The sequence below is a fragment of the Carcharhinus amblyrhynchos genome, chromosome 12, assembly GCF_965287045.1.
Source record: "Carcharhinus amblyrhynchos chromosome 12, sCarAmb.v2.hapA, whole genome shotgun sequence".
Taxonomy (NCBI): Eukaryota; Metazoa; Chordata; class Chondrichthyes; order Carcharhiniformes; family Carcharhinidae; genus Carcharhinus; species Carcharhinus amblyrhynchos.
Window position 1 is genome coordinate 55560771 of NC_137335.1, and position 20162 is coordinate 55580932.

At 40.9% G+C, this 20162-nt stretch overlaps 1 protein-coding gene across 2 annotated transcripts in view; it reads right to left on the reverse strand.

Annotated features, from left to right (window-relative positions):
• Positions 1-16257, reverse strand: part of eprs1 (glutamyl-prolyl-tRNA synthetase 1) — a 74142-nt gene extending 57885 nt beyond the window's left edge. For both annotated transcript variants that reach the window (XM_080200550.1, XM_080200549.1), the window contains exons 1-3: positions 16093-16257; positions 4593-4677; positions 35-134 (exon numbers count right to left, since the gene is read on the reverse strand). In XM_080200550.1, coding sequence (XP_080056676.1) covers positions 35-134; positions 4593-4677; positions 16093-16252 — 345 coding nt within the window. In that variant the 5' untranslated portion in view covers positions 16253-16257. The remainder of the gene's footprint in view (positions 1-34; positions 135-4592; positions 4678-16092) is intronic.
• Positions 16258-20162: the final 3905 nt, after the last annotated feature.

The window sequence follows — 20162 nt, forward strand, 5'->3', positions numbered from 1 at the left end:
TCATCTGTTACCCTTAAGATAGTCAAAGTCTTACCTCAGTATGTTCTAGCAGATTGGAGCCATAGAGCTTATTTTCTGTGGCTACCCGAGCCAGGTAGCGAACAATGGAATTTGTATCATTAAAGACAGTATCTCTGTAAGATTGAAAAATAGAGTACGCTGAAGCGGTAACACAGTAATCAATTGTTTACTGTACATCACTAAAGGAAATATGAATAACAAACTTATACTTTAAAAATCAACTTTATTGGCATATAAATGATCTGATGAAGGGGGATTTTAATACATATGATATCAATCGTGAAGCAGTGAATATGAGATTATTGTGGTTCATTATTTCACCTTTATGTGCCATGTCAAATCAAAAGATACTTTTGAAATTCTTCAAATCTGTTAACTTCAGATTAGTAATGTTTTGGCCACATGAAGCCCTGAAGGCTGAAATCTATGCTCCCATTAGTTTTCATGTACCTCACGTCATAGATACCGACAGAGCTTGGTGTTTTAATTTCAGATTATCTTAGCACTAAGTGTAATTCTTTCCAAACTGCAAAGTTTAAATACAAAAACAAGGTTGTCATCTGAATTTTATCAACTGAAGCACCAAAGCCTGCAGACTACACTTGGTCCATGGAACAGAGTTTAGACACCGATACTAATTAATAATAAATAAGACAGGAAGGGGGAAAATGATGAAATATGTAGTCAGCAAGGACATCAAGCAACAAAGAGGGCATGAGCTCAAATCATTAGGTACTGGGGAAAGACCAGCAGCAAAGAAGGAATTGAGGATATCAATGGTTATTTCATATGTGACTCAACACAATCAACACTTCCTGAGGAGGGCATGAGATGGTGACATAGAAGTTATGTCACTGGACCAATCATCCAGAGGCCCACCTAAAGTTCTGGGTACATGAGTTAAATCCCATCAGGGAAGCTGTTGGAATTTGAATTCAAATAATGAAATCTGGAATTGAAAGCCAATCATGAAACAATCAATTGTCACAAAAATGGTCTGGTTCACTTATCTCCTTTAAGGATGGAAATTTGCGATTCTTACATTTACCTGGCCTGGTCTACATATGACTCTAGATCCACAGCAAAGTGGCTGAAACTGTCATTTGAAATGGCTTAGCAACCATTCCATTTAAGGGCAATTAGGGATGGTAAAACTAATGCTGATCTTGCCAGTGACACCACATTCTATGAAAAGAATAAAAACTACCCTTGTTTTATAGTCTGACTGATTGAAAAAGGGAACCAAAACTATGAAAAGGTCTAAATCCTCAGCTGTATGGTTTAGAAATTCAGATAACCCTAAATAGCTGGCAGACTAACTTTTCAACAGTCATTCTCAAGTTTTGACTTGAATTCTTAACCACATCAAGCTTAATCCAATTTAGAAATCCAAATCAAAGCCAGGACTCACTTTACATTTGCCCAAGTGCTTTCATGTGTTGCTCCCCTGCCTCTCTCATCCGTCTTAATCTTAAGAACAGTGGCACAGCGGTTAGCACTGCTGCCTCACAGCATCAGGGACCTGGTTTCGATTCCTGGCTCGGGTCACTGCCTGTGCGGAATCTGTACCTTCTCCCAGTGTCTGCATGGATTTGCTCCGGGTGCTCCAGTTTCCTCCCAGAATTCGAAAGATGTGCTTGTTAGGTCTACTGGCCATGCTAAATTCTCCCTCAGCGTAGCTGAACAGGCGCCAGATTGGGGCAATTAGGGGATTTTCACATTAACTTCATTGCAGTATTAATGTAAGCCAAATGTACCAAAATTGGAGGCCATTATCTTCCTGCTGCCCTCTCACCTTGTCATCTCACCCTGTAAATGAAAGCTTCCCTCTTCAATAAAAGAAAATCTATAGGCGTTAGATCAGCTTCTATCTTTATAACACCTAGGTTTACATACCAATCACCATCCTCAACTCAACAATATTGTTTTACTAACTGCCCATTTGAGTGGTAATTGGTCCAACTCAATGCTGGAATGATCAAAGCCACTTTACTCAGTTCTCAGAGATGTCCACATTAGTCTCTCACATCCCCTATTACCCCATTCGTTCACCATCCCTGTTGTTTGATCAGACTGTTTTCAATATTGTGTGAGCAACATATCTTTTCTGAAAGATCACATCTAGTCCACCATTATGAATGCCTAATTCAATTTTCATAAACACCCATTTCCACCTATTTTTTAATTTATTCATGGGACACGGGCGTCACTGGCTGGCCTGCATTTATTGCCCATCCCTAGTTGTCTAAGAGCAACTGAGAGTCAACCACATTGCTGTGGTTCTGGAGACAAACGTAGGCCAGACCAGGTAAAGACGACAGATTTCCTTCCCTAAAGGACATTTGTGAACCAGATGAGTTTTTCTGACAATTGACAATGATTTTTATCATCAGTAGATTCTTAATCCTAGATGTTTTTAATTGAATTCAAATTTCATTACCTGCTGTGGCAGGGATTTGAACCTGGGTCCCCAGAATATTAGCGAGTTTCTGGATTAATAGTCTAGCAATAATACCACTAGGTCATTGCCTCCCTGTGATTGCATCTGTCACTGAAACCCTTAGTCTCAGTTGTCATTATTGCCCCCCACCCCCATCCCTATTTACTTTATTAGAGCCCTTCATGATTTTGAACATATCTATTCAAACTCCTCTCAACTTTCTCTGCTCTTATAACAAGCCCAGTTTTCCCACAGAACAGAAGTCCATCTTCCCTCGCACAACTGCAGATTTTGCCTTTTCACTTCAATATCATAATGGAAATGTGCAAGTGAAGTCTGTCTCAAAGAGAGAATAAGTCCTAAATTAACAATTGCGCCTCCAGCACAAACATTTCACCATCAGTTTTATAACAGCTGTTTTGATATCTAATCCCAAAGCAAAATATGGTAGATGCTGCAAACCCGAAATAAAAACTGGAAATACTAGAAATGTTCAACAGGTCTGACAGCATCAGAGGAGAGGCAAACAGAGTAAACGCTATTCGATGATCTGACCAGTTCTGATGAAAAGTTATCAGCCCGAAATGTTAACTCTATTTCTCACTCCACAGATGCTGCCAAACCTCTGAGCATTTCCAGTACTTTTTGATTTCAGATATACTGACAATTTCAAAAATCTCTGATTGCATATAGATGCCAATACAAATGTTTGTTTTCAATGCCAGTTGCTGAAAAATTCAAAGGAATGATTAGGCACAATGTTCTTTTTCTCCTTTAATCAAAAAACTAATTTGCTTTGCTTAAATGTTCAAATAGTTAATTTTACCCAAGGTTGTGTGTTTTAATTTTTGTACTTTCAATACACTGGGGAAATGGGGACGACAGTACATCTGATAACGCATTTTGAATATGATCTGAAATTAAATGAGTATATAAATTAGACTTTTATTAAAAAAAATCAGTTCAGCCCTAAAGCTGTCGCACTTAATTCAGCACTAATATCACCCATTATGTTAAAAGGGTATTACTGAAAACCCAGAAATAACAGAACAGGATTAGGCCAAAGTATTCAACCATTACTTTGCTAATGTATTATTGGTACCACAATAATATTTAACCATGTGGCAAAGAGGTTAGCGCTGCTGCCTCACAGTGCCAGGGATCTGGGTTCGATTCTGGCCTTGGTTGACTGTGTGGACTTTGCACATTCTCCCCTTGTCTGCGTGGGTTTCCTCCCACAAAGGTGTGCGGATTATGTTGATTGGCTATGCTAAATTGCCCATTAGTGTCCCAAGATGTGTGTAAGTTAGGGGAATTAGCAGGGTTACGAGGATAGGGCCTGGGTAAGATGTTCTGCAGAGAGTCAGTACGTGCTCGATGGGCAGAATGGCCTCCACCTGCACTATAGGGATTATATGATGTTTGTTCTATGTCATTTCATACCTTCAGCAAAAATACTTTAAGCTCAATCTTGAAAGTTTCAATTGATTTGGAATCCAACACGTTTTGGGGGCAAATTCCAGATTTCCACTAGCCTTTGGATGGAAGAATTCTTCTTCCTTTCACTCTTAAATAGCCAAGCTCTAATTTTAAGCTTGTGCCCTTGTTTATAATTAAATATCAATAAAATGAGTAACAATTACTCTTCAAACTGTCAGTGACTACAACAGCTTATGTCTATGAAACACATTTTGCAGAAAACACCTCAAGATGCTTTGCAGAAGATATTAAGCAGAAAGTGATAAAGAAATTTGGAATTGTGACAAGTACAGACAAGGTACAAATTTTGACTAGCCTTTTGAAGGAACCTTGATGGGTGCAAAGGCAAAGAGAACACGTACAGGATATGGTGATTCAAGACCATAGTTTTTTTTCCTTAATTAATTCATGGGATGTCGATCTAGCTGGCAAGATCAATATTTACTATCCATTCCCAACTGTCCTTGAGAAAGTAGTGATGAGGCACCTTCTTGAAAACGCGGTGGCTTGCTAAGCCTTTTCACAGGGTTGTGAAGACTCAGCCACATCGTTGTGGGCCTGGAGTCACCAGTATTTCAAATTTTCAGCTTATTTTATCCACGATTTCCAGAAGAATTGAAACAATCGGGTCTTCGTTCCCTGGGATACTTACTCAGAAATTTGCAGGATGTTCCCTTTACCCTCTTCAACCAATACCTTGACAGAATTTTTGATGTGTTCCACAGTTAGTAATGCACCTGCAAAAGAAAATAACTTCATAAACATCAGTTTTGTATTAAATATCCAGTTTGAGTGAAACAGCTTTTCACAATGAATAAAAGCACAAATTACACATACAACCTATAAATACTTATTGCACAAATGCAATTATATTTGCAATAAATAGCTCGAACATTACAATATACACAAATTACAGAAAAATATTAATTCTCTGACCTTCAATTCTTCTCAGTGTTTGCAACGTTATGCTTTGAACACAACGAATTCATGTTAGATAGATTCAAATGTATCTATCAAACTCGCCCCTCCCTTCATATGCAAAAATTGTTTCTTCACAAGTCCTGCATAAAAAGGTTTCTTATTTTTTTTCTTAAAAGCAAACAGTGATAACCAGAAATTTAATTTGACATTTAAAAAAATTATACAAGTGGATTTTTGATTGTCAATTTTTAAAACACTGACAGGCTTAAAAATAGATAAGACACTAATCTCAAAAATGCTTTCTAGCTCCAAGCAACAGTTCCCATACTAATCTTACAAATTCAATTATATTGGTGTTTCAAAATAATATGATTAATTGTTCCTCAAAACTTTCTGTTCTTGCTCCTTCCTGGCAAAATTATTCAAGTTTAGCTTGCCTAGAAAATGGCAAGGATGTGACGTTCCATAAGTTCACACTGTATTTAAATAGGCCTTAAAACTGATCTCTCAGGAACATAAGAAAACCGCAAAGCCATGGGGATGGAAAGATTAAGTTGTACCTCAAATAGAATTTAAAAAATACAGGTATAAGCTTAAGCTTCTAAAGTGAAAACTGAAATGCTGGGTTATTTCAGCATCCACCCTACTGGCTAGTGGAATTGCTGCATTGCAGATTGGATACAAGATGAAATGTCACCTAAAGTAATATATAACCCACTGACCTTTCCAACCAATCCTGTGATGTTAGACAGCATTAGGGGTATGTAGAAAGGAGGAGTCACCATTTTACTAGCAATCACCTCATACTAACTTTCCACTGGATAGGTCAAGGATCAGGAGGGGCACATGATATTTCAGTAGCACCTCATATTGTCAGTATGCATCTCATCTGCACTGCAGCAATTGCACTAATCAGAGCAGCTAGACTGGCCGCTCCCATAATCGATGTTGATGGCTTCTTGTTACTTTGAGAAAAATCTATTTTCTTTTCAAAGTAACAGGTTGAAAGATTGGGAATTGGATCATTTAGATTTTCTTTGCACAATACTGCAGTATCATTCAAAAACCAATCCAAGCAGAATATGACTATCAGAAGATGTGGGAGAGACAAAAATGCCTCATCTTATTTAATCACCAATTTCAGACAAAGAAGCCTATGCTGTCTTGTTTTTTACCACTGCTGCAGTTGTTTAATGGATCCAAGAGATGCATATTCCCAAGTTAAAAGGCAAGTAACAAACCTCAATTTAAAAACAAAAATCCACTAATCAGGAATTTTGCACACAGTGCCTCACAAAGGCAATGTTTTCATGCATTCAGTAAAGTGAATAATAGTGTATATTAGAAAGTGCCACAAATGTAAAAAAGTTATACAAAATAGATTTCAGTAAATTGTTACAATCTCTGAAAATCAATGACGAAAAGAATCCCCAAAGATGCCAAAAGGTTTCAATGTGTTAAGATGTGATTTTTAAAAACTTTTATTCTAACAGTCAAACCCAAAATCAACTTAATAAAGCTTGCAAGAACAAAATATTTCAGTGGAAATGATTAATTTCTCTTCAAATAATCGATACACCATAGATCGGTCTTGCAACTTTCTCAGAGTCACTCCCCATGTAAATGTGCTACCACATGCAGCTTCAACTTCTTTAACTCAACCTCCAATACGTAGAATCTCTCACTTTTCCCACCTGATGGGTTTGGCCCGCGTATTAGTAGCCTTTTTCCATCCATTATCCCCAGATACAGTTAAGACTGATAAAGGAGAGAGGAATTGTAGATGTGTGCTTTAAGTCATGCTTCTGATGGCACAGCTTTGCAGAGTTTTCAACCAATCAACCCAGCAACAAAGTTCATGATTTGACCACTTCTGATACAAAAGCTCAACTCTAGCATACTTAAGCTATTCACACCACATTTAGGATTCAGTCCCTCTCAGCTAGTTTGCACATTGCTTCACAAAGCACTTCTGAATTTTGAAAACAGTTTTTGTTTGTTTCTCCTAAACACATCATTCTACAACTGTGCCTTGCTGCAAATGACAGGCAGAAACACATCCCCCCCACAATTAGTTTGTATTAGTCACTGTTTACATCACAGCAGCCTCAGCCAGAGTCTAACTTCTCAGAAGTAATGCCACAGCCAGCAAATACGAATAATGCTATCCCCCTTTCCACAAATGATTTTAGTTTCAATTTGAATTTAAAGGAATATCTCACAAATACACGTTTTTTGGTCAAGGACAGAGCTCATTGTAACATCAGCAGTTCTAAGTCAATCTTAGTCATGCATAATTTGAAGAAAGGCCGGGAGCAAACATTTTGCTTTCTTTCTGCAATACATTTTGGAATAGCTGATTAACAACCCCATTGGCATCACAATATATTCTGAATAAATCATGCTTTAAGTATCTTAAATCCCCAAAAAAAAGCAATGGGTACACACTTTTATTTTTACATTAAATTTTACAGGTGAAACGTAAATAAATATAAACATCTTCAATACCAACCAATTAACAGATACACCATTGGCTGGAGTCTATCTCCTAAAACAGCACATTTGGTTTGTGGCATCTGAATTTCCAAAATAAATTCACTATCACGCAATTCAAAAAAAAACAGTCAAGATTTACATTTTCCACAAACAGTGGGAACTGAAATCACCATCCTTCAACAATCAGCTCATGCCAGATAGAAACTTAAGACTCCTTTGCTGTATAGCATATTAAATATTCCAAAACCCAAGAAAGATACCATCCTGTTTCAAGTTTATTTTTAGTGTCATATGTAGGCTCACATTAACACTGCAATGAACTATAAAAATCTCCTAGTCACCACAGTTCTGTCCGTACCTGTTCAGGTATACTAAGAGAGAATTTAGCATGCCAATGCATCTAACCAGCACGTCTTTCGGACTGTGGGAGGAAACCCAAGCAGATGCAAGGAAGACTTGCAGACCCTGCACAGACAGTGACCGAAGCCAGGAATCGAACCCAGGTCCCTGGCATGATGAAACAGCAGTTCTAACCACTGTGCCACTGCAGTGTGTTAGATATACAAAACAAAAACCAAGATACCGCAGGATGGTTCGAGTCTCACTGGTTGAGTGGGAAAGCGAACCATACAGTTTCTGTAGAAGCAGAACTTCAATATTTCTTAGATCCCAAAATATAATGTATGATGCAGCAGAAGGCTAAGATCAGCAGACTATTCTGTATGTGATGGAGGTCAACCTTGTCCTCACCTCGAACACACAATGCATTTTCACTATCTCAGAGTTCATCCTAATGCCTCATTCATGCTGAATCAGCTGGTACTAATAGTGACTATTAGAACTGGCTTTAGTGTTTGTAAGCAGCAAACAGGAAGATTAAGAAGTAAAAACAAGTCAGCGCTCCCATTCATCACTAACGCTGCTGGAGAGTGTTACCTATGGGAACATACATTAAACAGGATTTGGTGTAATAATATCAAACTTCATAGTCCAAAGACCTTCTGAGTTTTTTTTTAAGCTATATTCAAAGTCCAATTCAAAGTCTCAACTAGTGAGGATGTTGGAGATCCAAGCTGACAAGACATCCAAGCCTCTTCCTGTCTTGGGTCTAATCTACATGATCAAAGCTGATAGGAGCAGGCATCGTGTCCCCTCCAGTGCTTGATCTCATTTGCATCTTAGGTGCTATTTTAAAAAATTGCTTCAAATGAAGCCTGTGTAACTTCATTGACTTCTATCAAGTACAGGACTGCCAAGCTACACTTGATCTTAGCCAAAAGGTCAGACGTGCTAAGATTTACCACAAAGCCAGCCTGTGATGAGTGGCTTTATAGGCACAGAACTGATGGGCAGTTGTCAGGAGAACCATATCCAAGAAACACTATTTTCCTGAGAGTAAGTGCAAATTCAGTATAACAGCCACTGAGTTATATCACATTGATCAAAAATCTCCAAATGCAATCACTGAAAAATTAATAAGTGAAATTGAAACTTCCACAAAATGCTCGTGCCTATAGGATCATATCTCATTTAGCTACATGCAGAGTAAGTAGGCATAAAAGACAAAGACTCAAAGTTTAGAGCACCACCTAACCACCCCACCCAACACCAAATGCAACGTGCACAGGGGGCACTCAGATCAACAAATGTGGACTTAACATCAGAGTGCTTAGCTTTGAGTTACGTTACTGCAGATAAAGCACTGGGTTGCAACATTAGCTGTAGAAGAGTTATACAATGCTCTATTCCAGTGCCAGAAAATCATCACTGCCCGTCATTCCTTCAATCCTGCTCAAAGACCCCATCTACCTCTATCCCCTTCCATTCCTTCCCTACCTTCTTCACCAGCTAAGTCTTAAAAAGTCATGTTAATGGACTAGGAATCCAGAGATCTAGACTGATCCTCTGGAGATATGAGGTCAAATCCCATCACAGCAGCTGGGGAATTTAAATTTGTTTAAATAAACAAAATCTGGAATAAAAAGCAATCATCAGTAATGGTGACCTGATCTGCTCTACGTGTGACTCCATACCCACAGTTAATGGGTTGACTCTTAAATGTTCTCTGAAATGTCACTAACAAACCATTCAATTGAGAGAAAGCTATAAAAGTTTAATAGGAATAAAATTGAACAGACCATCCACCATTGACCTAGGCACTAAATACAACAAAAACACACTTTAGCCCAGCTGACCGTGCAAGTGTTCTTAGTTAAATGGCGGAGCTGTACCAAAACTGGGAGCGCTGTCCCAGACTAGTAAAGCAACAGTTTGGGAGTCATATTCATAGTTGTACCTTGCAGCTAACATTCTAGATTTCATCATCATCATCTTCACCAGCTGGACGGATCCACCAAGTGCAGTTGCATAGTGACAGAGTAAGGGGAAGTGGCTTGTGAGTTATCAACATTTACTCTGGATCGAATGAAATTGCATGACATCAAGTCAAAATGGACAAGGAAACAGGCTGTTGATTTCTATTGATCACTTTTCCCAAACTGGAAAAAACAACATTCCATGTTGAACACCACTTGGAAAAAAAACATTTGAGCACAGCTAGGGCACAGAACATAATTAAGGCACAGGAATCTTAATGCCAATTAACAGGAGTGGCGTGGTAACACCACTACTAAATCAAGCTGGCAGAGACTTGAAGGACATATCTACCAGACTGAGAATGCAGCAGATGGTAAAAAAAACCAAGAACCTACTTGGCCTCATTATCACAATCAGCCTGTTGCAGATGCATCTGTCATGGCCACTGCATAGTCCTTGTAGAAATGCTACATCATATAGTGGAACTAACACTATGCTAAATATGATAGATTCAGAATAAAAAACTGGCAGGTCAAAATTGACAATCCATAAGGCACTGCAGCAGCAAAATTTTATTCCACCACAACCTGTAACTTCACATCCCAGCGTAACTCTTTCTCTATCACGACCACCAAGCCAGGAGATCAACACTACAACACAGGCTACGTGCACACTGTCGATAGTAGTCATGTGGAGATGCCGGCGTTGGACTGGGGTAAACACAGTAAGAAGTCTCACAACACCAGGTTAAAGTCCAACCAATTTATTTGCTAGTAAATTCACAAGCTTTCGGGGTTTGCCCCTTCGTCAGGTGAATGGAGAGTTCTGGCCTCAGACAGAGCATATAACAGCACACACAAATTTACAGATTACTGATTAGAATGCAAGTCTTTACAACTAACCTGCTATTCAAGTTTTAGAGATGCAGACAATGTAAGTGGAAAGAGCATTAGGCATAGGTTAAAAGAGATGTGTATTGTCTCCAGACAGTAAAGTGAGGTTTTGCAAACCCAGTCAAGTCATGGGGGTTACAAATAGTGCGACATGAATCCAAGATCCTGGTCGAGACCGTCCTCACGTGTGCGGAACTTGGCTATCAGTCTCTGCTCAGCGACTCTGCGCTGAGTGTCATGAAGGCAGCCTTGGAGAATGCTTACCCGAAGGTCAGGGGCCGAATGCCTGTGACCACTGAAGTGTTCACCAACAGGAAGGGAACAGTCTTGCCTGGTGATTGTTGAGCAATGTTCATTCATCTGTTGTCGTAGCGTCTGCATGGTCTCCCCAGTGTACCATACTTTCACACCCAGTGTGACATCCTTTCCTGCAGCGTATTAGATAGACAACTTTGGCCGAGTTGCAAGAGTATGTACCGTGTACCTGGTGGATGGTGTTCTCACGTGCGATGATGTCATCCACGTCGATGATCTGGCATGTTTTGCAGAGGTTGCTGTGGCAGGGTTGTGGTCACCGTTCTCCTGAAAGCTGGGTAGTTTGCTGCGAACAATGGTCTGTTTGAGGTTGTGCAGTTGTTTGAAGGCAAGAAGTGGGGGTATGGGGATAGCCCTGGCGAGATGTTTGTCTTCATCAATGATACTTTGAAGACTTGAGAAGATGTCATAGCTTCTCCGCTCCAGAGAAGTACTGGACAATGAAGGGTACTCTGTCCACCATATCTGTCTTCCGAGGAGGTCGATGTGGTCTTTTGCTGTGGCGCATCGGAACTATCGATGGATGAATCGCGTGCCATATCCTGTTCTTATGAGGGCATCTTTCAGCATCTGGAGGTGTCTGTCACGATCCTCCTCATCTGAGCAGATCCTGTATATACGGAGGGCTTGTCCGTAGGGGATGGCTTCTTTAACATGTTTACAGTGGAAGCTGGAGAAGTGGAGCATCGTGAGGTTGGCTGTGGGCTTGCGGTACAGTGAGGTGCTGAGGTGACCGTACTTGATGGAGACGTGTGTCTCCAAGAATGCAACCGATTCTGGAGAATAGTCCATGGTGAGTCTGGTGGTGGGGTGGAACTCGATGTCATCATACAGTTGTTTCAGTGATTGTTCACCATGTGTCCAAAGGAAGAAAATGTCAGATATATCTAGCATATAGCATCGGTTGAAAGTCCTGTGCAGTTAAGAAGTCTTGTTCAAACTTGTGCATGAAGATGTTGGCATATTGACATGCAAATTTGGTCCCTATGGCTGTTCTGTGTGTCTGGATGAAAAACCGGTTGTTAAAGGTGAAGACATTGTGGTCCAGGATAAAGCGAATGAGTTATAAAATCGCATCTGGAAACTGGCAGTTGTCAGTGTTGAGTACTGAGGCAATTGCAGCAATACCATCGTCGTGGGGGATGTTGGTGTAGAGCGCCAAGACATCCATTGTGACGAGGAGTGTCCTTGGTTCAACTGCTCCACGTGTGCTGAGTTTCCGTAGGAAGTCCGCAGTGTCGCGACAAAAGCTGGGAGGTTCTTCGTACAATGGGTTTCAGGATGCCCTTGACATAGCCAGAGAGATTCTTGCACAGGGTCCCATTGCCTGATGCGATGGAGGCGGCCGGGTGTGTTTCCCTTGTGTATCTTTGGGAGGTAGTAGAGATCTCCAATGCAGGGAGTACGTGGAATGAGAGCACAGAGGGTGCTCTGAAGGTCCGGATCAAAGGTCTTGATCAGAGTGTTGAGTTGACGGGTGTGATCTTTGGTCAGATCTGCGGGTAACTGTCTGTAGTGTTCCTCATTGTTTAGTTGTCAGTACACTTCTTTGCAGTAATCCATTCTGTTCAGTATGACGATGGTCCCTCCTTTGTCTGCTGGCTTGATGACAATGTTAAGAGTGTGGATGGCATTGCATTGTGCTTGGGTGATGTTCGGGGCTGTCTTGTGAGTGCGGCTGATGAATCTGGTGTTAATGCACCTCCTGATGGCTTAGGCATACATGTCCAGTCAAGGGCAGCGGCCTTCTGGAGGAGTTCAATTGGACTCCTTCCTCTTCGGTTGCTGCACTGCGGATCTCTCTGTCGGCTGTTCTGGTTTATTGACTGTCTCGTTGTTTGCTGTTGGCTTCTTGGGTTTGTGGAAAAACTCCTGCAGCCTCATTCGCCTGATGAATTCCTCTGTCTGCTGCAAGACTGATGGGATCATTTTGGTGGTGGGGCAGAAATTGAGCCCTTGGCTGAGAACTTCAATTTCCTCTGGTTGAAGTGTGTAGTCCGACAAGTTGACAACTGACTTCCCTGCGGTAGTACTAAACAGTGGGAGCAATATGCCATATATAAAACCAAGTGATCTTACAGCTAAAAGATAGGGTCAAAACTCTGCAGTCCTGTCCCATCCAGTCATGAATGGTGGTGGACAATTAAAGTAATGAAGTCAATGGCTCCATGAACATCCACATTCTTAACAATGGTGGAAGACAGCAGATAATTGCAAAGGAATTCAGTGCTTATAACCATCTTCAACCAGAGGTGTCAAATGGATTTTCAATCTCCTCCTGGGGTCCCCAGGATCACATATCTCTTCAGCCTTTTTTTTATTATTTGGTCATGAAATTTGGGCATCATTGGCTAGGCCCTAACTACCCTTGAGACGGTGGTGGTGTGCTGCCTTTTTGAATTGCGGCAGTCCATGTAGAAACACTATTACGGAATTCCAGAATTCTGACCCAGCAAAAAGGAACTGCAACACTGTTCTAAATCAGGTCTTGGGGGAAAACTTTCAGGTAGTGGTATACCCGTGATTCTGCTTTGTCCTTGGTTGAGGTCGCACATTTGGAAGATTCACTCCCGATGATATCACAAAACGAGCGCATTTAACACAGCAAAGCCAATGGGCTCCAAAAAAAACTAGCTGAGGACTTGTGCTCCACAAATAGCTACATGCCTTACCAAGCTGTTTAAGTATAAAACTGGCATCGACTCGACAAAGCACAAAAAGCAAGACAAATCCAATCCCGCCAATTATCATCTTAATTGACTTTCAATCAAAGTGATGGAAGATGCTGTCGACAGTGCTACCAAGCAGCACTTACTCAGCAATGACCTGTTCATCAAGGTCCAATTTGGGTTCCACCAAAACCAATCTACTATAAACGTCTTAACACTCTTGGTCAAAACATGGGCAAAACAGCTGACTTCCAGACGCAAGACAAAAGTTACTGCCTTTGACATCAAGACAGCGTTGGATGAGCACAGCATGAAGAAGCCAGAGTCAATGGGAATCAAGAAAAATGGCTGAGGTCATGCCTAGCACAAAATAATATGGTTGTTAGAGTTCAATTCTCTCAATCTCAAGGGATCACTGCAAGAGTTCACTAAGATAGTTTCCTGGACCCAACCATCTACAGATGCTTTAATGACCTTTCCTGTATCTTAACACAGAAAATGAGCCATTTGCTGATGGATTGTGAGGTTTCATTCTCAGCTCCACATGTAACAAAGCAGTTTACACTTGCATACAGCAAAGTTTGTCCAGCATTTAGGTTTGGGTCAATTGGTTGCAAATAACATTCATGCCACATAAGTGGCAGGAAATGACCATAGCCAATAAGTGAATCTCATCATCTCCAAATGTCATTCAGTAATATTACTACCACTGAACCTGTCCCCATCCATATTGTGGAGGTCATCAGTGACCAGAAATGAAAGCGAACCAACCAGATAAATAGTGTTGTCAAAAAGATCAAAGGCTGGAAATACAGCAGAGAATAACTCACCTTCTGACTCTCCCAAACTTGTCCACCGTCAGCAAAGCAAAATACAGGAGTAAACCATAGAAACCCTACAGTGCAGAAAGAAGGCAGTCGGCCCATCGAGTCTGCACCAACAACAATCCCATCCAGGCCCTATCCTGGTATCCCTACATACTTACCCGCTAATTCCTCTAACCTACACATCCCAGACGTTAAGGAACAATTTACCATGGCCAATCAACCTAACCCGCACAACTTTGGATTGAGGAAACCCACACCAACACAGGGAGAATGTGCAAACTCCACAGTGACCCGAACCAGGAATTGAATCCAGTTCCCTGGAGCTGTGAAGCAGCAATGCTAACCACTATGCTACTATGCCGCCCAATTCATTCCACTACATTGGAATATTTCTCAGTTGCCTCTGAGTGCAGCTTCAACAATATTCAGAAGCTTGATACAAAACAGCTTGCTTGACTGGCAACTCATCCACCACCTTAATCATTGACTTCCTCCATCATCAACACACTGTCATGGCTGTGCCTACCATCTGCACTGCAGCAACTCACGAAGGCTCTTTAACCGCATCTTCCAAAACCACAACCCCTACCACCTAGAAGGACACAAGTGAATACCTGCAGGTTTACCTCCTATCACACACCATCCTGACTTGAAAATATGTCACTGTTCCTCAGTCACTGGATCAAAGTCCTGGGATTCCCTCCCTTACACTACTGTACATGTACCTTCATTACCTCATGAAGGTAGCTCACCACCACCTTCTCAAGGGCAATCAGGGATGAACAATAAATGCTGGCCTTGCCACAGACAGCCACATTCCACAAATTAAAAAAAAAACTGCCACACCACTCTTTAAGGACAGATCTAATGATGGGCATTTCATGCTAAAAGCAACAAGTTTTTTTTAAATAATCAAAACCACACCCATTCATCATCCAATTAAAAATCAGTCTGCGTAGCTCAAAACGTGGCTGTCATATCTCCAGAATATGACACCACTTCACCCTACATTAAAAATATATTTATGCAAATTCAATAGGTTTAATAGAATTTGACATCTTAATTTTGAAGAATTAAAATTAATTTTAAATTTCAATCTGATTACAGAACAAGCCATTTTAGACACAAGTGTTATTAAGCAAAAATTCAAATCAAAGCAGAAAATGATCAGAAGTGTCAAGCTAATTAAATGGACAAATCCATAGCATATTAACACTGTTACTTCATATTTAAATAACTTCAAGAAATATTAATTGCCAATATTGGATACTTTGTCATAAAGTGAAAGTGAAACTAAATTAACAAACTAGAAAGTGCAAGTAATGGGAGAACATGAATAGGTTGTTGTGTAAGCCTCGCACAGTAATGGTGTAAAATGAAAATGCCAACTCAGGGTCTGATCCCCTCATCTTTCCATTCACCCACATCGTTGCGAGTTCACACAATTCTGTTTTAATGTCAGAAAATGCTCAGAAACTGTCAACCACCGACAGTAATTGTGAGTTTAAGATTGGTCACTCTGTGTATGTTGAAGCTCAGAGCCCCCCTCTCGGATATGCCTGCAGTCACTGCTAATCCCAGGCTCCAGAATCACAGTCTGTCAGTTCCACACATGATGCAATACCGTGTGCGGTGATGGGCCAAGTGGGTGAGCTCCCCTCGAGTCAACCTATCCCCAGGCCGGCCGGGGGAAGCTGGGCCGATCGGGCACTCACCTAAGCAAGGGCTGGAAACGTTCACTGACAGCCTCAGAGCCATCTGCCGTTCCTTCAATAATCTCAAACCCCGACTGACAACCACCGCTCCACAGCTGCTGCTGCCACTGCCGCCGCTGCTGCTGCTGCTCTCACACTCGCTCCGACAACGGAGTGACATCAGCACTCCTTCCGGGTGTCACCGTCAAAGCCTTCCCCTCCCCATTTCCGGTACCACCCCTCATCCCTTCCCCCACCCTCCTCAAATCACAGAATGCTCAGTCATCTTCCAGGATTAAAATAGTTCTCATCTTAAGTAACCAATTTCGTTTACTCAGCCCAGTGCTGGGAGACGTAAGGAAAAACAGTGCAAACCTACTGATGGTTGGGTTTATTTCTTTTTACACCGAGGTTGCCAATATTATGCATATATGCCACGTATTTACCAAGCCTCAGACCAGATAGACACGGGAGAGGGGAGGAGGAACCTGGATCCCCCCTTCCCTGATGTGTATCACTGTGACTCTTAAAGTAACCGCGAGTATTTGCAATAATAAATCAGAAAACAGATTTCTACTGTGCAAACTGCTTGTGATAAATTTGCAGTTAACAGCCAAAAGAAAGACATTGAGAGGCGCTAGAAGTTAGTATTATTATTTTTAAAATAACGGAAACGAGAGTAGGATTCCAGAGACACACAAAATCTAGTTGTGGAGGATAAAGCTATGGAAGATGGGTTAAATATTTCACTTATTTTACAAAAAGTGGAACTGAGAATGTAGGATAACATACAATAATTTTTTTAATTTTACAAAAAACAAGAAATCAAATAAATAAGCCATTGAGACTTAATCCCTTTGCAAACATTTTTTTAATTAAGTCCTCCATGTTTTATAAAAGGTAAAAATAATGGATTTTTGAGCCAGGGTTCCATTCTGGAATCTTCTCATCCAGCTATTATATCAACTTGGGTTGTAACAGAGCACTTTGATTGCCTTTCTCAGAGTCAACTCAATTGGTTGATGACTTGCATGGATGCATTTTATCATCTCTTATCTCCTTCGGGATGATACTTTATCTCCTTTGTACAAGTCGCCATCTTGGGCTGTCAATTTGTCTAGGTAAATGCAATATGCTGTTACGACAATAGTGACAAATCTGTTATCCCAAGTTAGGACTGATCAACTGGCTCCCATTCCTCATACAATCCCCTTGGTTGATAGCAACAAGATCAATTTAAAGAGGATCCTTCCTGTGACAGATATTTTTTCCCAGTCCAATATATATATTTATGTTACAAATGAGCCAATTTAACCAGGCATTTCTGAGTGAAATAAATTCTGAGTTTATTAGTTACTAAATGTGAGAAAATGATTAAAAAAAGCATATTTGTTCACAGAGATATGAAATTGGAATCGAGTCCAAAAGTAGATAAGAAAAAAATGTACAAATCAATTTTTGACCTGTCCGTGAGGAATAGATGGTGGAACATTGCAGCCTTTGCAATTAATGATCTAAGTAATGCTGACTTCAGTCAGTTTTGAGATTCCAGTGATCTGAGGGTTAGCTGAGAAGCTGTCCTGTTTCCTTTTCAAATGTGGCTTTGCTGACTTGACTTGCTTCAGAAATAAGAGTGAGAGAGTTACCTTCAAAAACCTTTTGAAGGAGTTTACCGCTGCTGCTGTCTTTGCTCTAGTGGCACACGCAGCACTAATTGACACTGGCTTTTATACCGGTCTTTGTATATTCCTGGAAGGTGAAAATCCACAAACCAGGCTGGGATATCATAGAATCCCTACAAAGCAGAAGAAGGCCATTTGACCCATCAAGTCTGCATCAACAACAATCCCACATAGGCCCTATCCCCATAACCCCACATATTTACTCCACTAATTCCTCTAACCTATGCTTCCTGGGACACTAAGAGGCAATTTAATATGGTCAATCAACATAACCTGCACATCTTTGGAGTATGGGAGGAAACCTGAACATCTGGAGCAAACCCACACAGACATGGAGAACGTGCAAACTCCACACAGACAGTGACCCAAACTGGGAATCAAACCCGTGTCCCTGGAGCAGTGCTGCCCCTAGAGGACATTGTTCCTGCTGAGATAATAATCAGCTCCCATTACCTCCACAGGACTTGGCAGTTAGTTTCTATATGGCTTTCATGCTTTTGATCTGTACTTGTCTGGAGACAGAGTGTGATTCTCTCTGTCTTAGTATTATCCATCAGCAATTCAACCAGCAATTGAATTTACATCCTCTACCATCTTTGCTTTGTATCTCGATTTTTTTTTAATCCACTGGGTTTATTTAAAAGTTCATATGTCTGTACATAAATCAGAGTTTTTCTTCCATCATCAAGATACTGGAATGACTACTGCAGGAGAGCACCAACTTAATATGAAGTATCAGATTCATACCATGAGCTTCATGAGATTCAGAAAGCAGTGTGAAGTTGCTCGAAGTGATGACCAATAAATGAGACCATCAAAGGTAAAGCTGAAGCTATATGATGAAATGATGCTCAAACCAAGAGGACAAACTAAACTAAGAGCCTAGTGCAATGGGGAAAAAAGATCTACAGTTCCAGATGGTGGGCAATAAACAAAATACCCTCATCCCAGCTGAAACAAGTCAAACACTTGATGTAACCCTCTGTGTACCACAAGAAGTGTGCAGTGTTTTTTTTGTGTGGCACCGAGCCTATGGCTGCTGAAAAGGTTCTGACACATTACCAGAATGTTTTCACAGGTCTTGAATGTATCCCTGATGAATGTCATTTTGAAATAGATGAGATTGAGACCAGCTCAGCATCTACTGAGCTCCAGCTTGTCTCAAATCTTGTCTGAAAGACAAAGATGGAGGAGCCTAAAAGATTGGAGTTGTACCTTTCTTGATTACTCAAGCAGACTGAATTGGCAGCATGGTAGTAGTGAAAACACTTGGAAAGATGACAGTGCAAAACTTCAACATATTCATCAAAAGTTAACCCACTTGGTAACTTGGAACCTATGTGAAGCAGTTGTCACCTCAATTGTACATGGTGCAAATGAACAACTGGATATATTGTCAAGATCTCAGGCACATTACATGCAGCCAGAGAGCACCTTCACAGCAGATGGCTGGTGAGGAAGAGTCGACTTCACCAATTGAACAAAGAATGGAATGACCATCAGGCTCAGAGGTGAACTACTGCCCATTAAATGCAAGAGATCAGCAGCAACATAAGAACATAAGAAATAGGAGCAGGAGTAGGCCATCTAGCCCTTCGAGCCTGCCCCGCCATTCAATAAGATCATGGCTGATCTGTCGTGGCTCAGTTCCACATTCCTGCCCTCTCCCCATAACCCTTAATCCCCTCTCTTATCAAAAACCCATCAACCCACGTCTTAAAAATATTTAGCGAGGTAGCCTCCACCACTTCCATGGGCAGAGAATTCCAGAGATTCACCACCCTTTGAGTGAAGAAGTTCTTCCTCAACTCCATTCTAAACCGCCCCCCCCCCCCTTTATCTTGAGGCTGTGCCCCCTAGTCCTACTGTCCTTTCTGAGCGGGAAGAGTCTCTCCACCTCTATCCTATCCATCCCAAACATTCCCCAGAAAGACATCATCACCCCAGGAACCAGCAGACAACACACAAACCACCAAGAACAACCTGAATTCACAACAAAGAGCTCAATGCTTTAATAGTTGTGTGAAATTTGTGTGTGAAGGCAGACAAGAATGAACTGTTTTCTCTTTACACGAGAGGGTTTTCTTTACAGATCGTGTAATGTGAGTAATTTGTAACTGCAAATGATAATGCATGTAGGCATTTTCTTCATATGGAGAAATACTTGCATTGTTGCCTGTTGTGTATTGTGGTTTACCATAGTCATGCGATCTCAGTTACATGACTTCTGTCATCATTCTTTTGAGAGTAAAGGACTGAAGCAGAAGCCATTTTAACCACCATATGGAACAGACACTTCATTATAGAAGACTGTGATAGAAATTCATGGTGGTTTCACCAGAATGTTTGCGATGGAAACAAATAGTTTTGAGGAGAGACTTTAAACACTGAGCCTATTACCACTGGGTC